General features: G+C 41.5%; 1 protein-coding gene across 1 annotated transcript in view; it reads left to right on the top strand.

The window, feature by feature from the left end:
• The first annotated feature begins 13920 nt into the window (after window positions 1–13920).
• Window positions 13921–21755, top strand: part of LOC126421040 (neuroligin-1-like) — a 746590-nt gene continuing 738755 nt past the window's right edge. Inside the window, exons 1-2 of the mRNA XM_050087234.1 lie at window positions 13921–13927; window positions 13986–14126. Of these exons, the coding sequence (XP_049943191.1) occupies window positions 13921–13927; window positions 13986–14126 (148 nt within the window). The remainder of the gene's footprint in view (window positions 13928–13985; window positions 14127–21755) is intronic.

Genomic DNA, 21755 nt, shown 5'->3' with positions numbered 1-21755 from the left:
CAATGTCACCCATATCCATATGTTGTTGTTACAGAGTAACCTGTCGTGAAGGGACTGTCAGTTAGCTGTCATATACTAGTGACAAATATTTTTAGTTTTGATAACATTTTGTTTTTGGAATTGACTCTATCAAGTGACTCACTTATGGTTGAGAAACATAAGAACTCATCAACTGTTTACCCACTTAAAGCCCGTTGTTTGAGTTAAGCAGATTTCTATGAGATATGGTGGGGCTTTATTGAGATGCCCACGATTTTCATCATCTCGAGTCAAATTAATGATGTTCGAGGTTGGTAGTGATGATCACAATGGTAAGCTTCTCGTGTCACACCTTCCTTAAATTTTAGATTATTCGAGAGTTATTCTAGTTTATGAATGAAAGCTGCAACGGTCAGTTTGGGCAAAACGAGGAAGGAAGGCGAAGAATGCCGATAAGAAAGATAAAGTTCAAGGAAACAAGGATAACATGACAGCGGAGAACTGCATTCTGAAAGATTAAATGAGATGTCATGAAAGTGAAAATTAATTTTTTATTAGACGTGCTAAGAGAAAACCGCAATTTTTCGTGATATGCGAGACATTCAGGCGCTGTGTACAGTGCTTGATTATGGCTGATTACAGCACAAAACACGAAAAGTAATGTGAGAGGGCAGACCACAATCAAGTAGTCGTATTCCTATTTCAGAAATAACCGACGTCCAAGTAATATGGCTAATCATTGGCAAAAATTTATAAAACAAGGAGTCACAATTTATGTCACGATTGAACTGCGCTGCTTCAGGAGTCGAGGCAATGGACTTATTACATTCAGGAAGAACTGTGCTCGGATAATTGTCCAGAACTTTGGATTCAGAGTCTCTATGGCTTAAGTAACTTAAAGTGATTGTTTGGAAAAGAAAAGCGACAGCCATTTTACTGGCGCAACCTCTTTACAGACGGAACTTTAAATTCTAGATTTGTTTTCTTCCTTTTGCTATGAAACAAAACGCATCTGTATAAAACGTGATGAGGATTTCCTCACTTTGTTGTAAAATTCCATTTTCGAGTCACTAGACCACTGACCAGTTTGCTACCTTCTTCTCTTCAGTGTTTCCCATATGTTCCGTCCTTCGTCGATCGTGGAAAGAACCTCCTCGTTCCTTACCTTATCAACCCGTCTAATTTTTAACGTTCTTCTGTAGCACCACAGTACCCATCTCAAACGCTTCGATTCTCTTCTGTTCCGGTTTCCCCACAGTCCATGCTTCGCTGCCGTGCAAAGCTCTGCTCCAAACTCACGTAAATACTGAGAAAATTCTTCCTCAAATTATGGTCTATGTTTGACATCAGCAGACTTCACTTAATTATTCTCTTAATAATTTCTTGACCTCGCCTGCTTCGTGATCCCCAGTTTTGATGCTAAATTTCTTGTGTTTCTCATTTCTGGTATATCTCATTACTTTTCTCTTTTACCGGTTTACTCTCAGTTCATTTGTACTGTTTTCATTAGACTGTTTATTCCATTCAACACATTCTGTAAATCTCCTTCACTTTCTTTGTTTTTCACTTTCACAGAAGACAGCAATGTCATCAGCGAGTCTTATCATCGATATACTTTGACACTGAATTTTCATTCCATTCTTGAAACCTTCTTTTATTTCCGTCATTGCTTCTTCCATGTACACGTAGGGGTGAAAGAGCACATCCCTGTCCTTCGCCCTTTTTAATCCGAGCACTTCGTTCGTGATCTTACAGTCTTAATGTGCCTTCTTGGTTCTTGTACATCTTGTGTATTACCCGTCTTTCTATACAACTTACTCCTATTTTTCTCAGAATTTAGAACATCTTGCACCATTTTACGTGGTCGAATCCTTTTTCTGTGTCGACGAATGCTATGAGTGTGTCTTGATTTTTCTTCGGCGTGGCTTCCACTATCAAGCGCCACGTGACAACCGCCGTTCTGGATCCTCTAACTTTGCTAAAGCCAAACTGATCGTCATCCAACAGATCTTTAACTTTCTTTCCCACTCTCTTGTACATTATTATTATTAGCAACTGGAACGCATGAGTTTTTAAGTCTATTGTGCCATAGATTTTCCCACTTATTTGCCCTTGCTACCTTCGGATTCGTGTAGATGATATTTTTCCGACAGTGTGATGGTAAGTCGCTAGTTTCATATTGTCTATACATCTCTTACGAATGTTTTATCAGCACATTCTCACCCCCCATCGAGGAGAATCTGAGAATAGCAGAACGAACTTGTGACTACACATAGTTATCCGCAAATAATTGCAGTTATTAGTCTTTAGACGATTCTCACGATTACGAAGGCTCTTAAATTTAACCACCTCTTCTATAAATTTCCAGTAAACAAGAAAAACCTTGTTCGAATAGTACGTGTAAGAGTAGTTTTGTGTCCACACAGCTTTGAAATCTAGAATATAATGGAAAATTACGAGTGATAGCGCTGTAAGCGCAAAGTGATTTCACGTGTCGTACCCAAACGAAGCATCAACAAAACTTGTTACAGTTGCACACCAATACAAATTTTCTCTGTTATGACACGAAATGAAAACGAGACGTCCGAAAGAGTTGTTACTACTCTGAGTATCAAGACTACGTAAAATAAATCATTTTTTCCGTATGTTCATTCATTGCGTATATTACAGGTAAACGAAACGAGATTACGTATCCAAAACGTAAGACGTAAAACTGAAGCAAATTTTCTTATGAGCACGGATCTCTTCCTTGATAGTGGAGTGTACAATGTACTGAAACTTATTTAAATTCGGCAACATACCGAGACCTGATACGGGCGTCTTGTACATTAAGGGTAATTATGAAGCAAGGAAGGAAGGAAAGAAGATTATAGTTTAACGTTCCGTAGATGACGATATTGTTAGAGACGGAGCGCTGGGGAAGGGGGAGAAGGAACGTGGCTGTGTCCTTTACGAAGTAACCATATGGACATTAGCCTTAACCAATTGAGAGACTCTAAATCTGGTGGGATGTAAACCCCTGTCCTTCCGAACTCGAGTCAAGCAACTCACAACCGCACCATCTATCAGGATAATTTTTTTGCCAATTCCGATATTTACGCTTTTTTCAAACCGCGCCTAAAAATTTTGTCAAAGATGATATTATAGCGTGCGGCCCGCTGCAAACTCAAGGACACATTATTGAAACAGCAAATCACTTGTGGCTAAGGACGTCCTCTCACGAGACGTGTCAGCATACGTAGTCATGTATATGCTAGCTGTGCACTCAAAGACACAGTGGACGCTGGATGTGCTCATCAACGCCATCTCGAATTTCAGCGTCCTCTAGCGGGTATACGAGATGCCACACCAGTCTCCTAGATTTTGCTCCTAGAAATGTAGCCGCGTGAAACACTTGCGTTAACTTCCTTTGAGACTAGCTGAATACCCGGAGTTGTCCAGTCACTTATTTATCATAGTTCTATTAATCCATCTCCTCTGCCCCCTCTCGATCCATCTCCTTCGTTCGTTCTCTCTGTCTACATCCTCCAACCACCACTCTCTGCCCATCTGCTACTCCCTCCTCTCTCTCTATCTGTCTCCTCCTCTTCCTCTCACTGTGCATCTCCTGCTCTTTCCTTTTTACGCCCAATTCTCTTCCCACCTCTTCCTGTCCACCTCCTCCTCTTCCCTTTCTCTGTCCTACTTCTCCTTCCCTCATATCTCCTGGACTGTGTGTCGTATAATGATATGATTTTGTAGGTGCTAAATATGTTGTAAATAGTTACCAACAAACAAGCAAAAAATAAAAACGTCATGACGTCATTCCTCACGCGATAGTTTATTACATGTACAGCGAAAATGTAGTGAACGACAAACTATTTCCTTTCATCATTTCGCTGGGAATGCCAGCGAGAAAAAGTTTCGTGAGGATTTGAAATTGTGTGTAAAATTTGTTACAAGTTTCTAAGTTCTCAAATACACAGCAGCTACACATTACGCAATGAGTACATTATGCAAGAAATATGTTGAAGTATGTAGTAAATGTACTGAAGACTGTATAACCATTGTATTATTACACTGAATCGTATCACGTAGCACACATGAATCAAGGAAAGCATTTTCAGAAGTATAGTAAAATTCCAAAACGAAAGAGTAAATGTTTTTCCCTAACTCGCGTAATATTCTTCAATTACATACATCAAAAAATTTTTGCATCACCTTGGTTCCGAGAGTTCCGGAACCTGTACAGAAAACTGGAATAGAGATCAACATAAACATAATATCCGTTCTTTTTATTGCTCATGAAACCCGCACATTGCATGTTGTACCACGGAACAGTGAGATCTTCGGGGGTGGTGGTCCACATTGCTGTAAACACCGGTACCTCTAATACCCAGTTGCACATCCCTTTGTATTCGTCGTGGCATACTATCCACAAGTTCAGCGAGGCACTATTGGTCCAGATTGCTCCACTCCTCAATGGCAATTGGGCGTAGATCCCTCAGAGTGGTTGGTGGGTCTCGACATCCATAAACCGCCCTTTTCAGTCTATCCCAGACATGTCCGATAGGGTTCGTGTTTGGAGAACATGCTGGCCACTCTATTCTAGCGATGTCGTTATCCTGAAGGAATTCGTCCACAAGATGTGCATGATGGGGGCGCGAACTGTCGTCCTGAAGACGAATGCCTCGCCAATATGTTGCCGATATGGTTGCACTGTCGGTCGGAGGACGACATTCACGCATCGTACAGCCGTTACAGCACCTTCCATGACCACCAGCGGCGTAAGTCGGTCCCACATAATGCCACCCTAAAATAGCAGGGAACCTCAACCTTGCTGTGCTCGCTGGGTACTGTGCCTAAGGTGTTCACCCTGACCGGGTTGTCTCCAAAGACGTCTCCGATGATTGTTTGGTTGAAGGCATATGCGACACTCATTGGTGAAGAGAAAGTTAGGCCAATCCCAAGCGGTTCATTCGGCATGTCGTTGGCCCCATCTGTACTGCACTACGTGGTGTCGTGGTTGCAAAGACGGACCTCGCCATGGACGTCGGGAGTGAAGTTGCACATTGTGCAGCCTATGGCCACAGTTTGAGTCGTAACAAGATGTCGTGTGGCTAAACGAAAAGCATTATTCAACGTGGTGGGGTTGCGGTCAGGGTTCCTCCGAGCCATAACCCGTTGGTAGCGGTCATCCATCTGAGCCCTTGTGTGCTGAGCGAGGCATGTCATCGACAGTTCCTGTCTCTCTGTATTTCCTCCATGTCCGAACAATATCGTTTCCTTTTCACTCCTACTCCCATCCAGTTGATAGGCAGATGGTTCTTACCCCCACAGCGATTCTTCCCAGACAGTAAGTGATATGTGTACCAGGCTTGGTTGAAATCGGCGTAATAGTTTCGGAGGAGACGCGGAACGTACATACATACAGGGTGACAATTATTGAACTGTACGAAAAAAATCTAAATTAGTTACAAACTACGGCCTGAATACACTTTATTCAACATGTCAACGTCACTATAGACGTTCGAATTTGGATTATGACGTAAACGATATGACGAATAGCGAAATTCTACATCACCCACTGAAGTGCCGGAACATTGAAAGTGTCGATGACCTGCTGAATGGCTGTTTTCAGTTCAGCAATGGCTTTGTGGTTGTTGCTGTGCACCTTGTCCTTAATATAGCCCCACAAATAGGAGTCACATATGTTCAGATCCGGAGAATAAGGCTGCCAATCGAGGCCCATGCCGGTAATGCGTTCCCCAAAGTGCTCCTCTAGGACCCAAACGCTCTCCTGTTTCGATTTGGTGGAGCTCCGTCTTGCATGAACCACATCTTTTCGAAATCACGGTCACTTTGGATAATGGGGATGAAATCATCTTCCAAAACCTTCACTTATGGTTCGGTGGTCACCGTTCCATCAAGGAATATGGCACTGACTATTCCATGACTTCATTGCACTCCTCACGGTCACACGTAGAGGGTGAAAAGACTTCTCGATTGCGAAATGCGTATTCTCAGACCCCCAAATGCGGCAATTTTGCTTATTGAAGAACACATCCAAATGAAAATGGGCTTCGTCGCTAAACCAAACCATACTAATTCCCATCACGCCCCGAGGCCAACCGCGCAGTTTGAACGTCAATAATAGTTCAATACTTGTCACCCCTGTGTGTGCATACATACGTAACACATATTTATAATATGTATGAATATATTCTTTATCGTTATACGGTTCTGATTTAATAAAGCCTACACAGTTGCCCTAGATACGCTAAGGTTACCAGTGAAATCATCATAAAAATCCTTCTAGTAGTTTCGGATGTTAGCGTATCAGAACTACATACAGCGCGATCCGAGTTTGATGAACTGAAGCTTATACAGTCATCTAAACTATTCTCAACTTACGGAGTGAAAATTTGCGTTTTCAAAGAAAAACAGACAGTTACGATTGCTTTAGAGATTCTTTATTAGGATAGATTTTTAAAGATCCGAAGAGAGTACTTCGAAGAACATTGTGGAGGCATTTACTCAGAGGTGCTCAATAAAGTGAAAAGAGAGCTCTAAAGTTATTTTATTTCCTCCATGAGATAGTGTCGTTGATGTCGTAACGTATTTTAACAAGCAAAGGTAATTCTGAACAAAAATAGGTAATTCTGAGAACTTAAGAGATTTCGAGATCATATGTTATCTATTACTCAGTCACTCTGTATGCGAATACAACAAGCAAAGTTTCTACTACGGCATTATTTACCTTTGTACCTTCCAAGTTTACATGAAACTAATTTTTTTACTTTTACATGATCCTTAGCGATATATTTAGACTCTTTTGACTGGTTTGATGCGTCCGCCACGAATTCCTCTTTGACAGCCTCTTCATCTCAGAGTAGCAGCTGCACCCTAAGTCCACAACTATTTGCTGAATGCATTCCAGTCTCTGTCTTCCTACGGCTTTTACCTCCTATAGCTGCCTCCAATACCGTAGAAGTTGTTTCCTGATCTCATTATTTCGCTTCATCTAGTCAAGGTTTTCAATATGATCCTGTCCTCTATACTGCGGAGAATCACCCCCATTTCTTATTAGCCCACCTAATTTACAACATCGTTCTAGGACACCATATATCAAACTCTTAGATTCCCCGCTTTTCGTGTTTTTCCACAGCTCATGATTCACAGATTCACTTTCATCCAATACAGTGCCCCAAACGTCCGTTCTCAGAAATTTGTTCCTCGAATTAAGGCCGATCTTTAGAAGGCAGTTTCCACTCTGACGTCTGCTCGGTTCACATGGTGATCTTGACAGTGACCTTCCACTGCGCTGGTTAACGTTTGCTAGCACGGTGAGGGAATTCGAGGCGAGCTATTACACATTTCTCGTTCCATTCTGTTCGTAAACCCTAAATTACAAGCTGTGACGTGACAAATCGTCCACATTCACGATCGGTGTGGTTTGGGAAGTAGGAGAGAGCTACACTGCGACAAGAGCATTCGGTGGAGCTGCGAGGCGTGTAAGGGCCCTTAAACAGTCAGCGCCTAGATACACTTTCTGGTTTGACACAGAAGTATAATGTGTGATGTATTTTTAAAAAAATGGCTCTGAGCACTATGGGACTTAACATCTGTGGTCATCAGTCCCCTAGAACTTAGAACTACTTAAACCTAACTAACCTAAGGACATCACACACATCCATGCCCGAGGCAGGATTCGAACCTGCGACCGTAGCAGTTCCGGACTGAGCGCCTAGAACCGCTAGACCACCGCGGCCGGCGATGTGTTTTCACTTATGTATGTATTACGATGACAAGACGTGCATCACATTATTAAGAAAAGTTCAACTGATGTATTAGACGAGAAGAGGAAGCGGAAACGCTTAAAATTCTGTAGGAGACGATGTTAAAACGCTCCATAGGGGAGTGACCGCCACTGTAGCAACACTTCACTTCCTAGCTGTCTCGCTGACCGCTGTTTGGACCAAGGGACGAGCTGCGCGGTTTGTCTTTCTGCCGCACAGTCCGACTCTGGAGGAGGGCTCTGCGGCATGGCTGTATAAACCAGCTGACTCAAGTTGGAGGCCAAACTTCCTCGCAACCGCATCGTCCGTAAAGGCCACTAGCAGCAGCGTCCACCTCATTCACAAAGTCCACCTATTCCCATGGAAACACAGGACCTGCCGTCCCACGGCACTAAAGCGACTGACGGCCCTAGTGACACACACACACACACACACACACACACACACACACACACACACACACACAGACCAGGGAGAGGGAGTCAGATGATAGTGAAGTTTGGTTTGTGGGGCGCTCAACTGAGCGGTTATCAGCGTCCGTACGAATTGCTAACCTTTGCTCAGTACAATCCCGCCACTTTCATGAATGATGATGAAATGATGAGGACAACACAAGCACCCAGTCACCTCGAAAGAGAGAGAGAGAGAGAGATTTGCAGTCATAAGGAATAATATCTGTTATGAAACATACGAGTTCACTTTTTTTATCGAAACTTAAAATTTAAATAATCGCGTGTGACATAAATGGAATTTCAGTAATTTTTCCGATATTTCCGCCGAGGCGTAAAATTCCATAGCAAGTCTCCCCGGTCTCAAATCATTGGCTGGTGCTTGACGTGAAAGCGCTATCGGTCTGTAGATGTCTAGATGGATACTTTGAAAATCACATTTAAGTGCCTGGCAGAGAGTTCATCGAACCACCCTCACTATAATTCTACTCTAGAACAGTGCGCGGGAAAAACGAACACTTACATCTTTCCTTGCGAGCTCTCATTTCCCTTACTTTACTACGACGGTTGTTTCCTACTATGTACGTCGGCGTCAAGATAATATTTTCGCATTCGGAAAAGACATTTGGTGATTGAAATTTCGTGAGAAGATCCCGCCGCAAGGGGAAATGCCTCTGTTTTAATTATGTCCACCCCAAATTCTGTATCACGTCCGAAACACTCTCTTCTTCTCCTGGGCGGCCAGGGACCGTACGCTGTGTGAGCCAGCTGTCTTGCTTCTTCGAACCTGGTGGCGATGAGCTTCATACTGTTATTCTGTGTATCGTCTGGTTGAACGGAATCGATACCACTCGTCTAACGTTGCGAGCTGCGCTGCATGTAATGTGGAGTAGCGCTTGCCGTTCCTGGCTGGTGCGCTGCGGGTCAGTATTTGAAATCCGGTCACGAGCAAACATTTGTTATTTAATATTTATCATTTCCAGAAGATTCTCGAAACTTCTTTTATTTATAATGTTTGTATATTCTGGAATAATTGATATTTTTATAAACAGTAACACTCTCCGCCCAGGGGCTCAGTTACATTTTGTCTCTACACTGGTGTCCGTAATAAACGCAGGATACTGTATTTCCTGGTACGCAATTGAATTTTGTAGTGCATTTTCCGACCAACGTGCTTCATTTACATAAGTGGCTTTATGGAATCTTCAGAATATGGTTTTATCTATGAATGACAGTTTTATGCTCTTTCGACTACCCGTTTGTGGGTCACGGGAAAGTAGCTATCGCTGCGTAAACATTGCTTGCGTGAAAACTAGTTCACAATTAGATAATATTAGGATCCCTTTTTCCATTATTTGAACATCGTTTGATTTTCCTTACATACACGAAAGTAGTTCTGTGTAATACGTACGAAAAACCGTTTCCGCCCTCTGAAATAAAACCTACAATGCCTAACCATTGATCTGATGACACTGTGATTGGTCCCAGAGCCCTTTTTCTTATCGCTTACGAGTGGGAGCTGATACGTTCTTAACATTGTAAACCAAAATTGCTGTTATGGATTTGAAAAAAAAAAAAAACATGTTCACTCAAAATACGTTTGTCCCAGGCTCCTTAGCCCATCCAAGAAAAAATATTTTGATTGGCTTCCTCATTGTTTAGAAGTCTACTTCCCTTGAGATGTTTCTTGATATCTACAAACATATAATAGCCTGAGAAGATCAAGTCAGGTGAATAGGATGGATGTTTGAGGGTTTTAAACCTGTGATCTGCCAGTTCTTGTTGCATGATAGCCACCTTCCTGTTCTAACGTTTCTTCGAAGTTTGGAGACCAATTGCCGCTCCACTTTGTCGAAAAGTTCAACACAGTGCTTTACCATGATGGTTTCAGCATGCCATCTGTGTCCCAAAATACGAAAGCGAGGAACTTTTGAACTTCTTTGCACATGGAGAACCATTGTTCTAATTTTTAGACTATTTTTTGGTCTTTGTATCATAAGTGTACATAAATATTGGCGACGAAACGATCCAAAAGTGCCACAGGATCCGAAATATAGCAGTCCAGATAGTCATTGACGTTGTTTAAAGTACATTTTAGTAGGTAAATATGCAGCTCTGTACGTGAAATTAACACATGGCCAACTCTAAGTTGTGTAATTTTGCCTCAATTCAGAATTAATACAATACAGTGGAATTACTTATTCTACTTACTCATTAATTAACCAGTGAGGTTTGAAACGAAAGTTATGATGTACGTATCACCAGGCATGTAAATCATGTTATATGTGGTGGAACACAAATATCGCTTCAAACCTCACTGGTTAATTAATGAGTGAGAATAAGTCATTCCACTGTATTGTGTTAATTCTGAATTGAGGCAAAATTACTCAACTTAGAGTTGGCCATGTCTTAATTTCACGTGCAAAGCTGTATATTTACCTACTAAAATATACTTTAAACAACGTTAATGACTAACTGGACTGGTATATATATATATATATATATATATATATATATATATATATATATATATATATGGATGCAGCGAATATTATCGAGAGGTTTGTTACTATTTATGTTTATGAACAGGCAACTTCATTGTATACTAAGATAAACAGGTACTGCAAAGATGTAACAACTACTAAAGAAAATAAATTGCTCCTAACCTTTCTTATCCTACCCTACACTGAGTCCAACGATGATAAAGAATGTCACCTGCTTGTAACAGGAATTTCTTTGACTAAGACAAGGAGCGCCTGGTCCCCGGCACGAATCCGCCTGGCGGATTTGTGTCGAGGTCCGGTGAACCGGCCTCTCTGTGAAAAGTTTTTAGGCGGTTTTCCATCTGCCTCGGTGAATGCGGCTGGTCCCCATTATTCCGCCTCAGTTACACTATGTCGGCGATTGCTGCGCAAACAAGTTCTCCAGGTACGCGTACACCACCATTACTCTACCACGCAAAGATAGGGGTTACACTCGTCTGGTGTGAGACGTTCCCTGGGGGGGTCCACGGGGGCCGAACCGCCTAATAACCCTGGGTTCGGTGTAGGGCAGCGGAGGGGTGAAGTGCACTGCGGTAGTCGTCGTGGGGTTGTGGACCACTGCGGCCGCGGCGGGGACGGAGCCTCTCCGTCGTTTCTAGGTCCCCGGTTAACATACAATACAATACAAGCATTACAAATAAGGATTCTATACGGTTATATCACTTGTTATGTATTTTACTGTTAATATCTAACCTGCTTTCAGAAAACACTTGATAATGGCATTTTGAAACCGAAATCATGATTGTTTAAGTGTAAATGTAACATGTAACACTGTAAATAAACAACAGTCTAATGGCGGTACTGACTTTAATGAAGTTATTCATTGGTGTCTTAACACATGACCTGTCATCTTGTGCTCCTTCATGTCAGTGTTTTCTATATATTGCTCCCCTCGCAGAATCTACAGAGACGTCATTCCATATCAACCTACGTAACTTTCACGATCTTTCATAGCACCATATCTCAAATTTTTCGATTCTCTACTTATCAGGTTCCCCATACTCCACGATTGACAATGCCGTGCTCAAAATGTGTATCCTGAGAAATTTCTTCCGCGTGTGAAGGCTGACGTTTAATAATAAGAGACTCCTTTTCGCCAGGGATGTCCTCTTTGTCTGTGCTGGTATAATTTTTACGTCCTCTTCGCTGCGTCCGCGATTTGTTAGTTTGCTTCCAATGAGCAGAATCCCTTCACTTCCGTCTACTTCGTGATCCTCAGTTTGAATGTCAAGTTTATCGCTATTCTCATTTCTGTTTCTTATTAATTTCATCTTACTCGGTTTATGTGTTCATTAGACTGTTCATTCCATTTAATTAGTCTTGCAGTTCTTCTTCACTTTCACTGACAACAGCAATGTCAACACGGAATATTTCACTCAATCACTTTCATGATGAATTGCAATTTGATGTTGCAGATTCCGTTGGTTCTCTTTTAAAAGAACGAACATGGCAAGAAGGGCGGTAGAATGTAAAGTGGCTGCCTCACTTTCCATTCTCAATTACGGGATGGATTTAACCTTGCCTGCTAATCTTCTGCTGTCCTGACGGTGGCCACCATCGGACCTCATCTTTTCTGGCAGTTATTATTAATTAATTATTAATTAAACAGTTGTAGGAGGCAACAGGGGGATTTTAAAGACGATATATCGGACAGTCCTCATAAAATATTGCACATTTCTCCGTAAATTAACATATGAAAATGCTAGGTAGCCTATTAGAGTTAATATTTCGCATACTACACACGTAGAAATGGCACAAATCTGACACATAAAACGTCTTATTGCAGGGCAAGACAAAGGGAACAGTTATGCAATACAAACGAGTGTTCTCTTAAGTAGTCCGGCCCTTGATCACGGAAAGAGAGAGAAAGAAAGACTGAGAGAGAGCAAGCACTATCAATGTTAATTATTATTATCCACGAGAATGGATAGACTGAAGCTCAGGCAGGAGCAGTACAAGCGTAATTAGTTCTGTCATGCCTACCAATCGATACTAAAATCGTTGCATTTCTGATGGTTCACGACCGAAATTATTGCTGTTGCATTACTTTGAATGTGAAATAGATCCGTGGCTGCTACTGAGAACAGAAAACAAGCACAAGGACGTAGAAATTGCGGTAGCTTCTGCGTTACTGAAGTTCACGGATCTACTCCAACAACTACAAGAAACAGTAGACGAGGGAGCCTAGTAAGCGTCCGCCGGCGGGAAGAGAAGTCCGTAGCCAATCTAAGCAGAGTGACGGTTAAGATTTATTTCGGTCCGTATGGTCTGGTCTCATGGTTTTTAAGGTTGGATTCCCTGGAGTGGCGGCAGTTCAGCGTAAAGGAAGGGGCAGACTGGTGTCTCTCCGGTTTGGAATTCTAAGCAACGTCTCGAATAGACTTCGTGGTTGTTCGCCGTATTGCAAATTAGTATCAGGTATATTTCAGTTAAGGCTCGGAAAGTTACTCCACCGCCACTAGACAACGATCTTCTGGTTAGGCAAGCCTACTGTGATATCTGACTGCCGCATAAAGTTAATTTGATATCCTTTAACTGACGATTTATTTCCGAATGCTGATTGGGGTAGTCATGTACCAAATGATTCGTAATATGTATATAGTGTGCATCTACAGTCAGGAAGGCTGACCATGGTGGCCGTCGTTCCTATTGTGTACTTTGTGGTAGGCTCTTCTACGCGCTCTTGAATTGTTCTTGCATTTCTGTCATATCTTCTTCGATTTATAGACTGAACAGTAAGTCCCTGTCTTAATCCCTTTTAATCTGAGCATTTGTTTCTTGGTTTCTAATCTTATTGTTCCCTCTTGGTTCTTGTACATATGTGTGTTACCTGTCTTTTCCAATAGCCTACCGAGCGAGGTGGCGCAGTGGCTACCACACTGGACTCGCATTCGGGAGGACGATGGTTCAATCCCGCGTCCGGCCATCCTGATTTAGGCTTTCCGTGATTTCCCTAAATCGCTCCAGGCAAATGCCGGGATGGTTCCTTTGAAAGGGCACGGCTTACTTCCCACCCCGTCCCTCCCTAATCCGATGAGACCGATGACCTCGCACTTTGGTCTCTTCCCCCACAACAACCCAACCCAACCGATAACCTACACTTGTTTTGCTGAGAATTACGAACATCTTGCACCAGTGTACATCGTCGAACGAGTTTTCTTAAGCTGACAAATGCTATGTACGTGTCGTGGTAGGACATGGACAAGTACGTGAGGAGTGCGTGGCGTGTGTTGCAGGCGAGTCGGCGCTGCCGGTGATCGTGTTCCTGCACGGCGAGTCGTACGAGTGGAACTCGGGCAACCCGTACGACGGCAGCGTGCTGGCCGGCTACGGCCACGTCATCGTCGTCACGCTCAACTTCCGGCTCGGCGTTCTCGGTGAGTAGGCCTGCCTGCAGTGCAGCGCGTGGTCCCCAGGGGCAAAGGCGGCTGCCCTCACCACATCTGCACCACTACGTGCGTTATCTAGGCAGCTCGGAGAGTCTTGCAGTTGTAATGTTCTTATTACACACGCAGACAAACTTGACACCCGGCGCGTTGGCTGATGGGAGCGACCGTAAAGGCATTTCCCATTTACCGTAGCTCCCGTCAGCCACCGCGCCGAGTGCCAACTTTGTTTGCGCGAGTAATACATTTCGTAGTAAATTTTGGGAATTCGTTCCCAGTAACTAATATCTTTGACACCGTAGTCTCTCTCTCTCTCTCTCTCTCTCTCTCTCTCTCTCTCTCTCTCTTTTTCTCTCTCTCTCCGCTCGGGGACATAGACTGCTACCCAGTTAATTTCATCCAGGATAGATGTCTGGGCACAAAGAGCTCATATTTTAATCATATTCGCAAGACACTTCAGACACGATGCTATTTACGTTCGATTTATTTTGTATATCTTTTTCATTCGCGCCAGGTCACTTGTATGTGATCTTGAACAACAATTTCACCATCATATTTAGATACTTATCACACATGCCGTCGTATATGTAGGTTTGTATTTAATGGCGGATTGAAGCTGCTCTACACATCAGATAACGACTAATATCGAACAAGAAAGCGAATGCGTCCGATCTACTTCAATGGTGTACTAAAACTCAATTCTGTGTTCAACGGCTGCTCCCTCGGTAGGAGGAGTGCAAAAGATGGAAGGCACAGCCTAATTATAATAATCTTAAGCGAAATTACTTACTGATGTTCTCTTTAATATTTAATGTTCTGAAATTAACTTTCTAATTCCTAGCTACGATGGAGGCGTTGAATTGAAAAAAATCTGTGGGAAATTTAATAAATTTATTTACTCTACTAATTCCATATCGTCAGTAGCTGCAAAGACATTTCACCTTAGAATCAGTAAAATCAGACAAATGTATCATATCACCCGCTTCCAATTTTCTTTTTCCTTTGAAATCAGAAATGAGATCAGAAACTGTAATCATATCTAGTTGGTTAGCAGCGGTGTGCTATATTACGCCGATACATGTCCTTGCAGATAAGACCTTCCTCCATTCACTTATGTAGTCCACCAAGAATTAATAGAAGGGAACACTGTGCCTGTTTAGAGATACATCAAGCTGGAATACAAATATTAGTTTGGAGGAGCTGACTGTGTTACACAGCCAGCTAGGACAACAATTCTCAACCAAAATGAGGCAAACGATCAGTTAGTCGGTAGAAACGACCAGGTATTAAGCAGGTTACTCTTCCTCGTACTGGTTGGAAAGGGTATCCATAGTATGACATTCAGCGTTGCCCGACAAATTCCACTATGGTACCCACTTTTTTCGAATATTGTCTTGCGTTTATTTAAGTGAACAAAATAGTCGAAAACTGCTTACTAAATATAATTCTATTCTCTCGACAGTAAGGGGCAGTGAAATGAAAATGAGACAAATAGGGAAAAAAGCAACTAAACATTTATTATCTCAAAGGGAATCGCCATCAAGCCCAAATGCTTGATAATGTTCACGGACGGCATCATTCAGCTGCAGGATAATGTCCGCCCACATGCAAAGTTTGTTTCGACTTCGGTGCAGGAGATTCGCTGGGTAACCCTTACACATCTTCCATATAGCCCCGATCCCTCCCCATACGATTTGCGTATTTTTAGAGCCCTGAAGAAAGACATTTATGATCGTCCATTTGCATCAAAGAGATGCGTGACTGGGTACAATCATGGTTTCGTAGGCAACCAGGAACATTCCATGAAGGCATTCACCGTCTTGCCTCACTGTGAGATAAATGTATTAACAGTCACGACGTCTACATTTGAAATAACAAATAGTTTACCTACTTTTTCCCAGCTGTCTCCTTTTCATTTGGCTGAACCTTACATAATGCTAAGGACAGAGGATTTAGCCAAGCCAGGAATGACGTTACTGCCTGTACTGTTGAAGGTTTCGTTTTTTGGGACAGAAGTGTCTTTGTTACACTGCCAGTTAGCACAACGACAGTTCTCATCAGAACTGGGAAAAAGGATAAGTTTGTCAATAGAAGCGACGAGATATGAAAAACTAAGTGGAAATTCTCCCCACTCCATTGCATTGACAGTTCACTAGAACGATCTCCTGAACATTAGATGAGGAACAGACGACGTTCTAGTCATTATGGAAATGACCCGTATTATTGTAAGTTAAAAATGTAATCTTTCAACATAGTTCTAGGAGACTGCGGTTTTTAATAAAGCGTTGTTGTCGTCAGCTGGTGTACCCACTGAAAGACTGGCTGCCTTTGCCTTAAATCATCGACAAAAAAAAGAAAAGAAAAAGAGGAAGTAAGACCCATTAATTCCGTAACGCGATTACTGCTTATACTTTGTAAGCGAAGGGTAGACGATTGTTTTGTTTTGGTTGCCAGTTTGTGGAGCCGGAGATAACTGGAGGGCTGCGCCTTTTAAAATGATTGCTGTCATTAGTTAACTATGTATTTCAGAAAGGTATAAATTTTACCATAAAAATCATTAAACAAATTAAAAAAGTAGTGCTAATTTTAATCACTTTATTTATTGTACTAATTTCACATCATCAGCAGCTGCAAACACATTTCACATTACAGTCATTTCAATAAGACAAATATGTCCCATCACCGTATTCCACATTTTTAAAAAAAAGAATCACGAGTGAGATTGCTTGTTGATATTCTCATCACAGCTTGCAAGTTAATTTCTGTCAAAGACCATCTGGGGGTCTATATTTACTCTTGTTAATCTTCAAGGACGAAAACTGGGCTCAAAAACATATGGAAATCCAAATATGGAAAACATTTTCCCATTAACCCGGCGTGAGTTAGGTCAGGTATGTCATACCCGAGGTGTTTTGAGACGCTGTTTATTGAATGTTATTGTTACTACACAAATCTTGCTGTTACAATAGCTGATTCAGTGTTGATTTTATTGTTGCGCCAGCGTCAGATGAAGATACACGTGTGCACAGGTGGCTAGGGTACGTCACACCCGAACTCGTAGTCGGTGTTACATTTTTGAGCTGTCAGCAAGTTTATGAGAACGTCGGCTACAAGAAGTACTAGAAGAAGTTTTAGAAAACTGTTCAAATGCTAGTTCCTGTCCCAGAGCTAAGAAGAGATTGACAAAGTTTCTCAAAGAAGTGAAGAAAGCGATTCGGAGCAAGAGGATATTTTGTATGATTCGGAAGAGCCAAAATCTGCGTTAGCGACTCCAAGTCACTCACCTGAGGTACGTAGGATTTTTTTATACGTACAAAGATGGTACAAAATGGATGAAGCATTTTCCTACGCAAAGTATTCGTATTCGTTCGTAGAATATTATTACCAGTTCTCCAGGCGTAAAAGCTGCTGCAAAACATGCCAAAACAGAGACTGAATGTTGGAGTCTTTTTACAACAGACAGTATGTTGAACACTATACTTACATATACAAATTACCAAATAAGGAATATGATGGGAAATACCCAGAAAACAAAGACCAGTACCACATGAACGATGGAACTTTGGAAGATTTGAAGGCATTTTTGGGACTTTTGTGTACAGCGGGCCTAAACTGCTCAAATACACAAAACTTCAACGATTTGTAACGTACAGATGGTACTGGATTTGCAATCTTTCAGACTAAAATGTCGCTGCAGAGATATTACTTCCTTCAAAATTGTTTGAGATTCGATGATAATAACACCTTGGACGAAAGAAAGAAGACCGATAACCTGGCTGCTATAAGAGATATTTTTTATAATTTTGTTGAAAATATTCAACAACACTATATGCCGTCTGAAAAGAGATGCTGTTATCATTCCGAATGGCTCTGAGCACTATGGGCTTAACATCTGAGGTCATCAGTCCCCTATAACTTAGAACTACTTAAACCTAACTAGCCTAAGGGCATCACAAACATCCATGCCCGAGACAGGATTCGAACCTGCGACAGTAGCGGTCGCGCGGTTCCAGACTGAAGCGCCTAGAATCGCTCGGCCACACCGGCCGGCTATCATTCCGAGGGAGATGTCCTTTCTGTGTATACATGCCAAACAAACCAGCCACATACGGCATAAAAATATATGCTCTTGTAGATACGAAGACATTCTATATCCTCAAACTTACAGTATACTCGGAAAAACAACCACCAGGTCATTACCAGGATAGTAACAAAGATTATAATATTGTAAACCGTCTAGTGGAGCCAATAACGAAAACAAATAAGAATTTGAAGTTCAGTAATTGGTTTGCTGGCAAACCCATTATGATTCATCTCTTGAAGGAACATTCATTGACTTCTGTCAGCACAGTCCGTAAAAACAAAAGTGTACCTGAGATTTTCAAAACAGGAACAGAAGTGTATAGTTCTCGATTTGGGTTCCAAAATGAAGTTACACTGGTGTCCTACGTACCTAAAAAAATAAAGTGGTGCTGGTTATGTCAACTTTACACCATGATGAAAACAAAGATAAATCGACAGGTGATAAAAGAAAACTGGAAATGATTACTTATTACAATGCAACTAAAGCCGGTGTCGATGTCGCTGATGAACTGAGTGCCACTTATGATGTTGCCCGCAACAGCAAAGCTCGGCCTATGACAATTTTTTATGGTACACTCAATATGGTTGCCATAAATGCCATCACAGTCTATATAGAAAATAACAAAGGTGACAAAACACGCATAAAGCGCCGAGATTTCATTCGTAATTTAGGATAAGTGACACTCTTCGAATTAGACAAGAAAACGTACGCCTTTCAAGGGAAATTCGAAAGAGGATTGCTGATCACCTTGGAAAAACTTCATCGCCAATTCCAAAACAATAAAAAATAAATAAAATAAGACTGGTAGATATGTCAGATGTGGTAACTGTACAGAAAAAAAGACAGGAAAACAAAACATTGTTGTTTGAAGTGTGAGAAGCAAATATATATGGAACACTTGATTTTTATGTGCGGAGAATATGCTGATTTATAGGTGTAATGTTGGTGCTGAGCTAATTGATCTCATAAGACCTTTTATTTTTTTTCTGTTTTATAATAAGAAGATAATGTTATTAGGTTAATTAGTCAAAGATACTGTAATTTTGGTCAAATATTGTATTAAAAATGATAAATTTGTGAAACTTGTACTTTTTCTGCGATAATGTAGACACTTCATTATTTCATCCAAAAATGGTTTCGTATCTTAAGCATAGTATTTTTATATTTAAAAAAATTCGTCATCAGAGTTTCCGGGTATCTCATACTCACCTGATAGTTGCTGTAACAATTTCTCACCTATATTCACGCTGAGTTAAATTTATTCGTACATGGAAATATTTCAGTCGACAAATATTTGTAAAATTCAACTAATTTCACAGCATTAAACATTCATTTCACAGTGTGACCTTGTAATGTCTCTTGCAGCGGTCTCTCCGCGATATTTTCAGAAATTTTATAAATTATGTAACTCAGTACATATCTCGAAATATCTCTTCTTATCTTACCGATTCCTAAACTTTAATATACGATGATTATCAATGCAAAGTAGTTTCAAGCCCTATTATTCCTTGGAGCGTCCATTTACTCCATGGAAAAGCTTCTCTGCTATCTATGTTTTCTCTTATGAAAAGAATGAAGGAGATCTAGCCGATTAGCCGTGAAAGAAGGAGGATGTATATGTATGTATTGTTGAGCTAGTCGCCATCTTGATGAGATTCTGTATGAGAAGGAATTTAATACATGAACTGAACTAAAGTAATTGTGTTCGCGTATTATTTAACTGATTATTATTGACAGTATCTGCTTACTACGCTGTGTTGCACGGGATCAGTGGGGAACGTCTGATTTACACTGGACGAACCTGCCGTTTTGTATGCTCAAAATATCCAGTTCAAATAAATAGGCTAACACGGTCTTACCAGCAAATCTCCGGTCTTCCCCATGTGATCACCGAAAGTTAATAATTATTACAAATGTTTTCAGTAGATCGACTGACAATTTTCGTCGCACCGAGACTTCGAAATTGCTTCACTGCCTTATGGAATTTAAGTTAAGCTCAATTTAATCGGGATAGAACAGTACTGAACTGTTTGAATGTGATAAGCCTGCTTTGTGAATGAAAATTCCCTTAACATACGCATGTTTTTACTATCCTGATCAGTGAAGCTAAATCAGGCCGGTGTGAGAGAGGTTTTTAAATTTTAGATCCCACAAAAAAAACATTAAAACCTGATTGCATCTCAATAAGTAAATGGGAAATGGCTTTGTAGTAGCTAGCATCAGGCACCGCACCGAGTGTCAACTTCTTTTGAGTGATTAGTATCCGCAGTGCGCATGTTTACTGACTTAGCCATACTAATGTGAATCCTCGGTCGCGTACAGAAAGGAGATTTCTGTTCAAGGCTGATTTTTCTGCCCGTCTTCGCGGGTCACACAAAAACCCTTAGGGTGCCAAATGTGGTCCTCCGACCGCTATTTGCCCACCACTGTCCTAAACGAATGAATCTATCAATGAAATAGTTTTCATAAGAGACATTATGTAAAAAGGACAGTATTTTGCTGTAGTAACTCTGTTACTTACAGAGATATCACAGCACTATATCTTTTAATCTAAATATGCTGTAAAAACTATCTCAAGAAGTGAAAAAAGGGTGATATAATGTGAAGGCTACGGCTGTAATTTCGCTCCTTGATGCGATGTTCACGTGCACTCTGCCAGAAGCTCTTCCTGTTTTTTACAATAATCACATTTCCTGTGCTTTTTTTCAGACAGTTGTAAAGCGCTGTACAGACACATAGAAAAATAGTTCTCTAGTATATCAGTAGCTAACAATGCAGCAAGATTGCGCACTGCCAGTGGTGGGAAATCTTGACTCTCTGTATCACGGATCTATCAGGGATCACTGTACTTCTTGTCTTCCACCACTTACATTTCTTTATTAGACACACATTATAACTGTGTTCCCATAGTTCGTTACAGGTGCACTCCATATGAAATTAAAATTAGCAGTAACGTTTTACTTGGTACATTATGTGATCAAAAGTACCCGGACACCCTCAAAAACGTACGTTTTTCGTATTAGGTGCACTTTGCTGCCACCTACTGTCAGGTACCCCATATCAGCCACGTCAGCAGTTAATAGACATCGTGAGAGAGCGGAATGGGGCGAGCCGCAGAATTCATGGACTTCGAATGTGGTCAGGTAATTGGATGTCACTTGCGTCACACGTCGGTATGAGAAATTCCCACCACCTGAACATCCCTAGGTCCACTGTTTCCGATGTGATAGTGGAGTGGAAACGTGGACACATACAGCACAAAAGCGTATAGGCCGACGTCGTCTGCTGGCTGACATAGACTGCCAACAGTTGAAGAGGGTCGTAATGTGTAATAGGCAGACATCTAGCCAGACCATCACTCATGAATTCCAAACTGCATCAATATCCACTGCAAGTACTATGACAGTTAGGCGGGATGTGAGAAAACTTGGATTTCATGGTCGAGCGTCTGCTCGTAAGCTACACATCACGCCGGTAAATACCAAACGACACCTCGCTTGGTGTTGGACGATTGAACAGTGGAAAAACATGTTGCG

Source organism: Schistocerca serialis, chromosome 1, assembly GCF_023864345.2.
Source record: "Schistocerca serialis cubense isolate TAMUIC-IGC-003099 chromosome 1, iqSchSeri2.2, whole genome shotgun sequence".
In the NCBI taxonomy this organism is placed as follows: domain Eukaryota; kingdom Metazoa; phylum Arthropoda; class Insecta; order Orthoptera; family Acrididae; genus Schistocerca; species Schistocerca serialis.
This window is presented reverse-complemented; position numbering and strand designations above follow the sequence as displayed.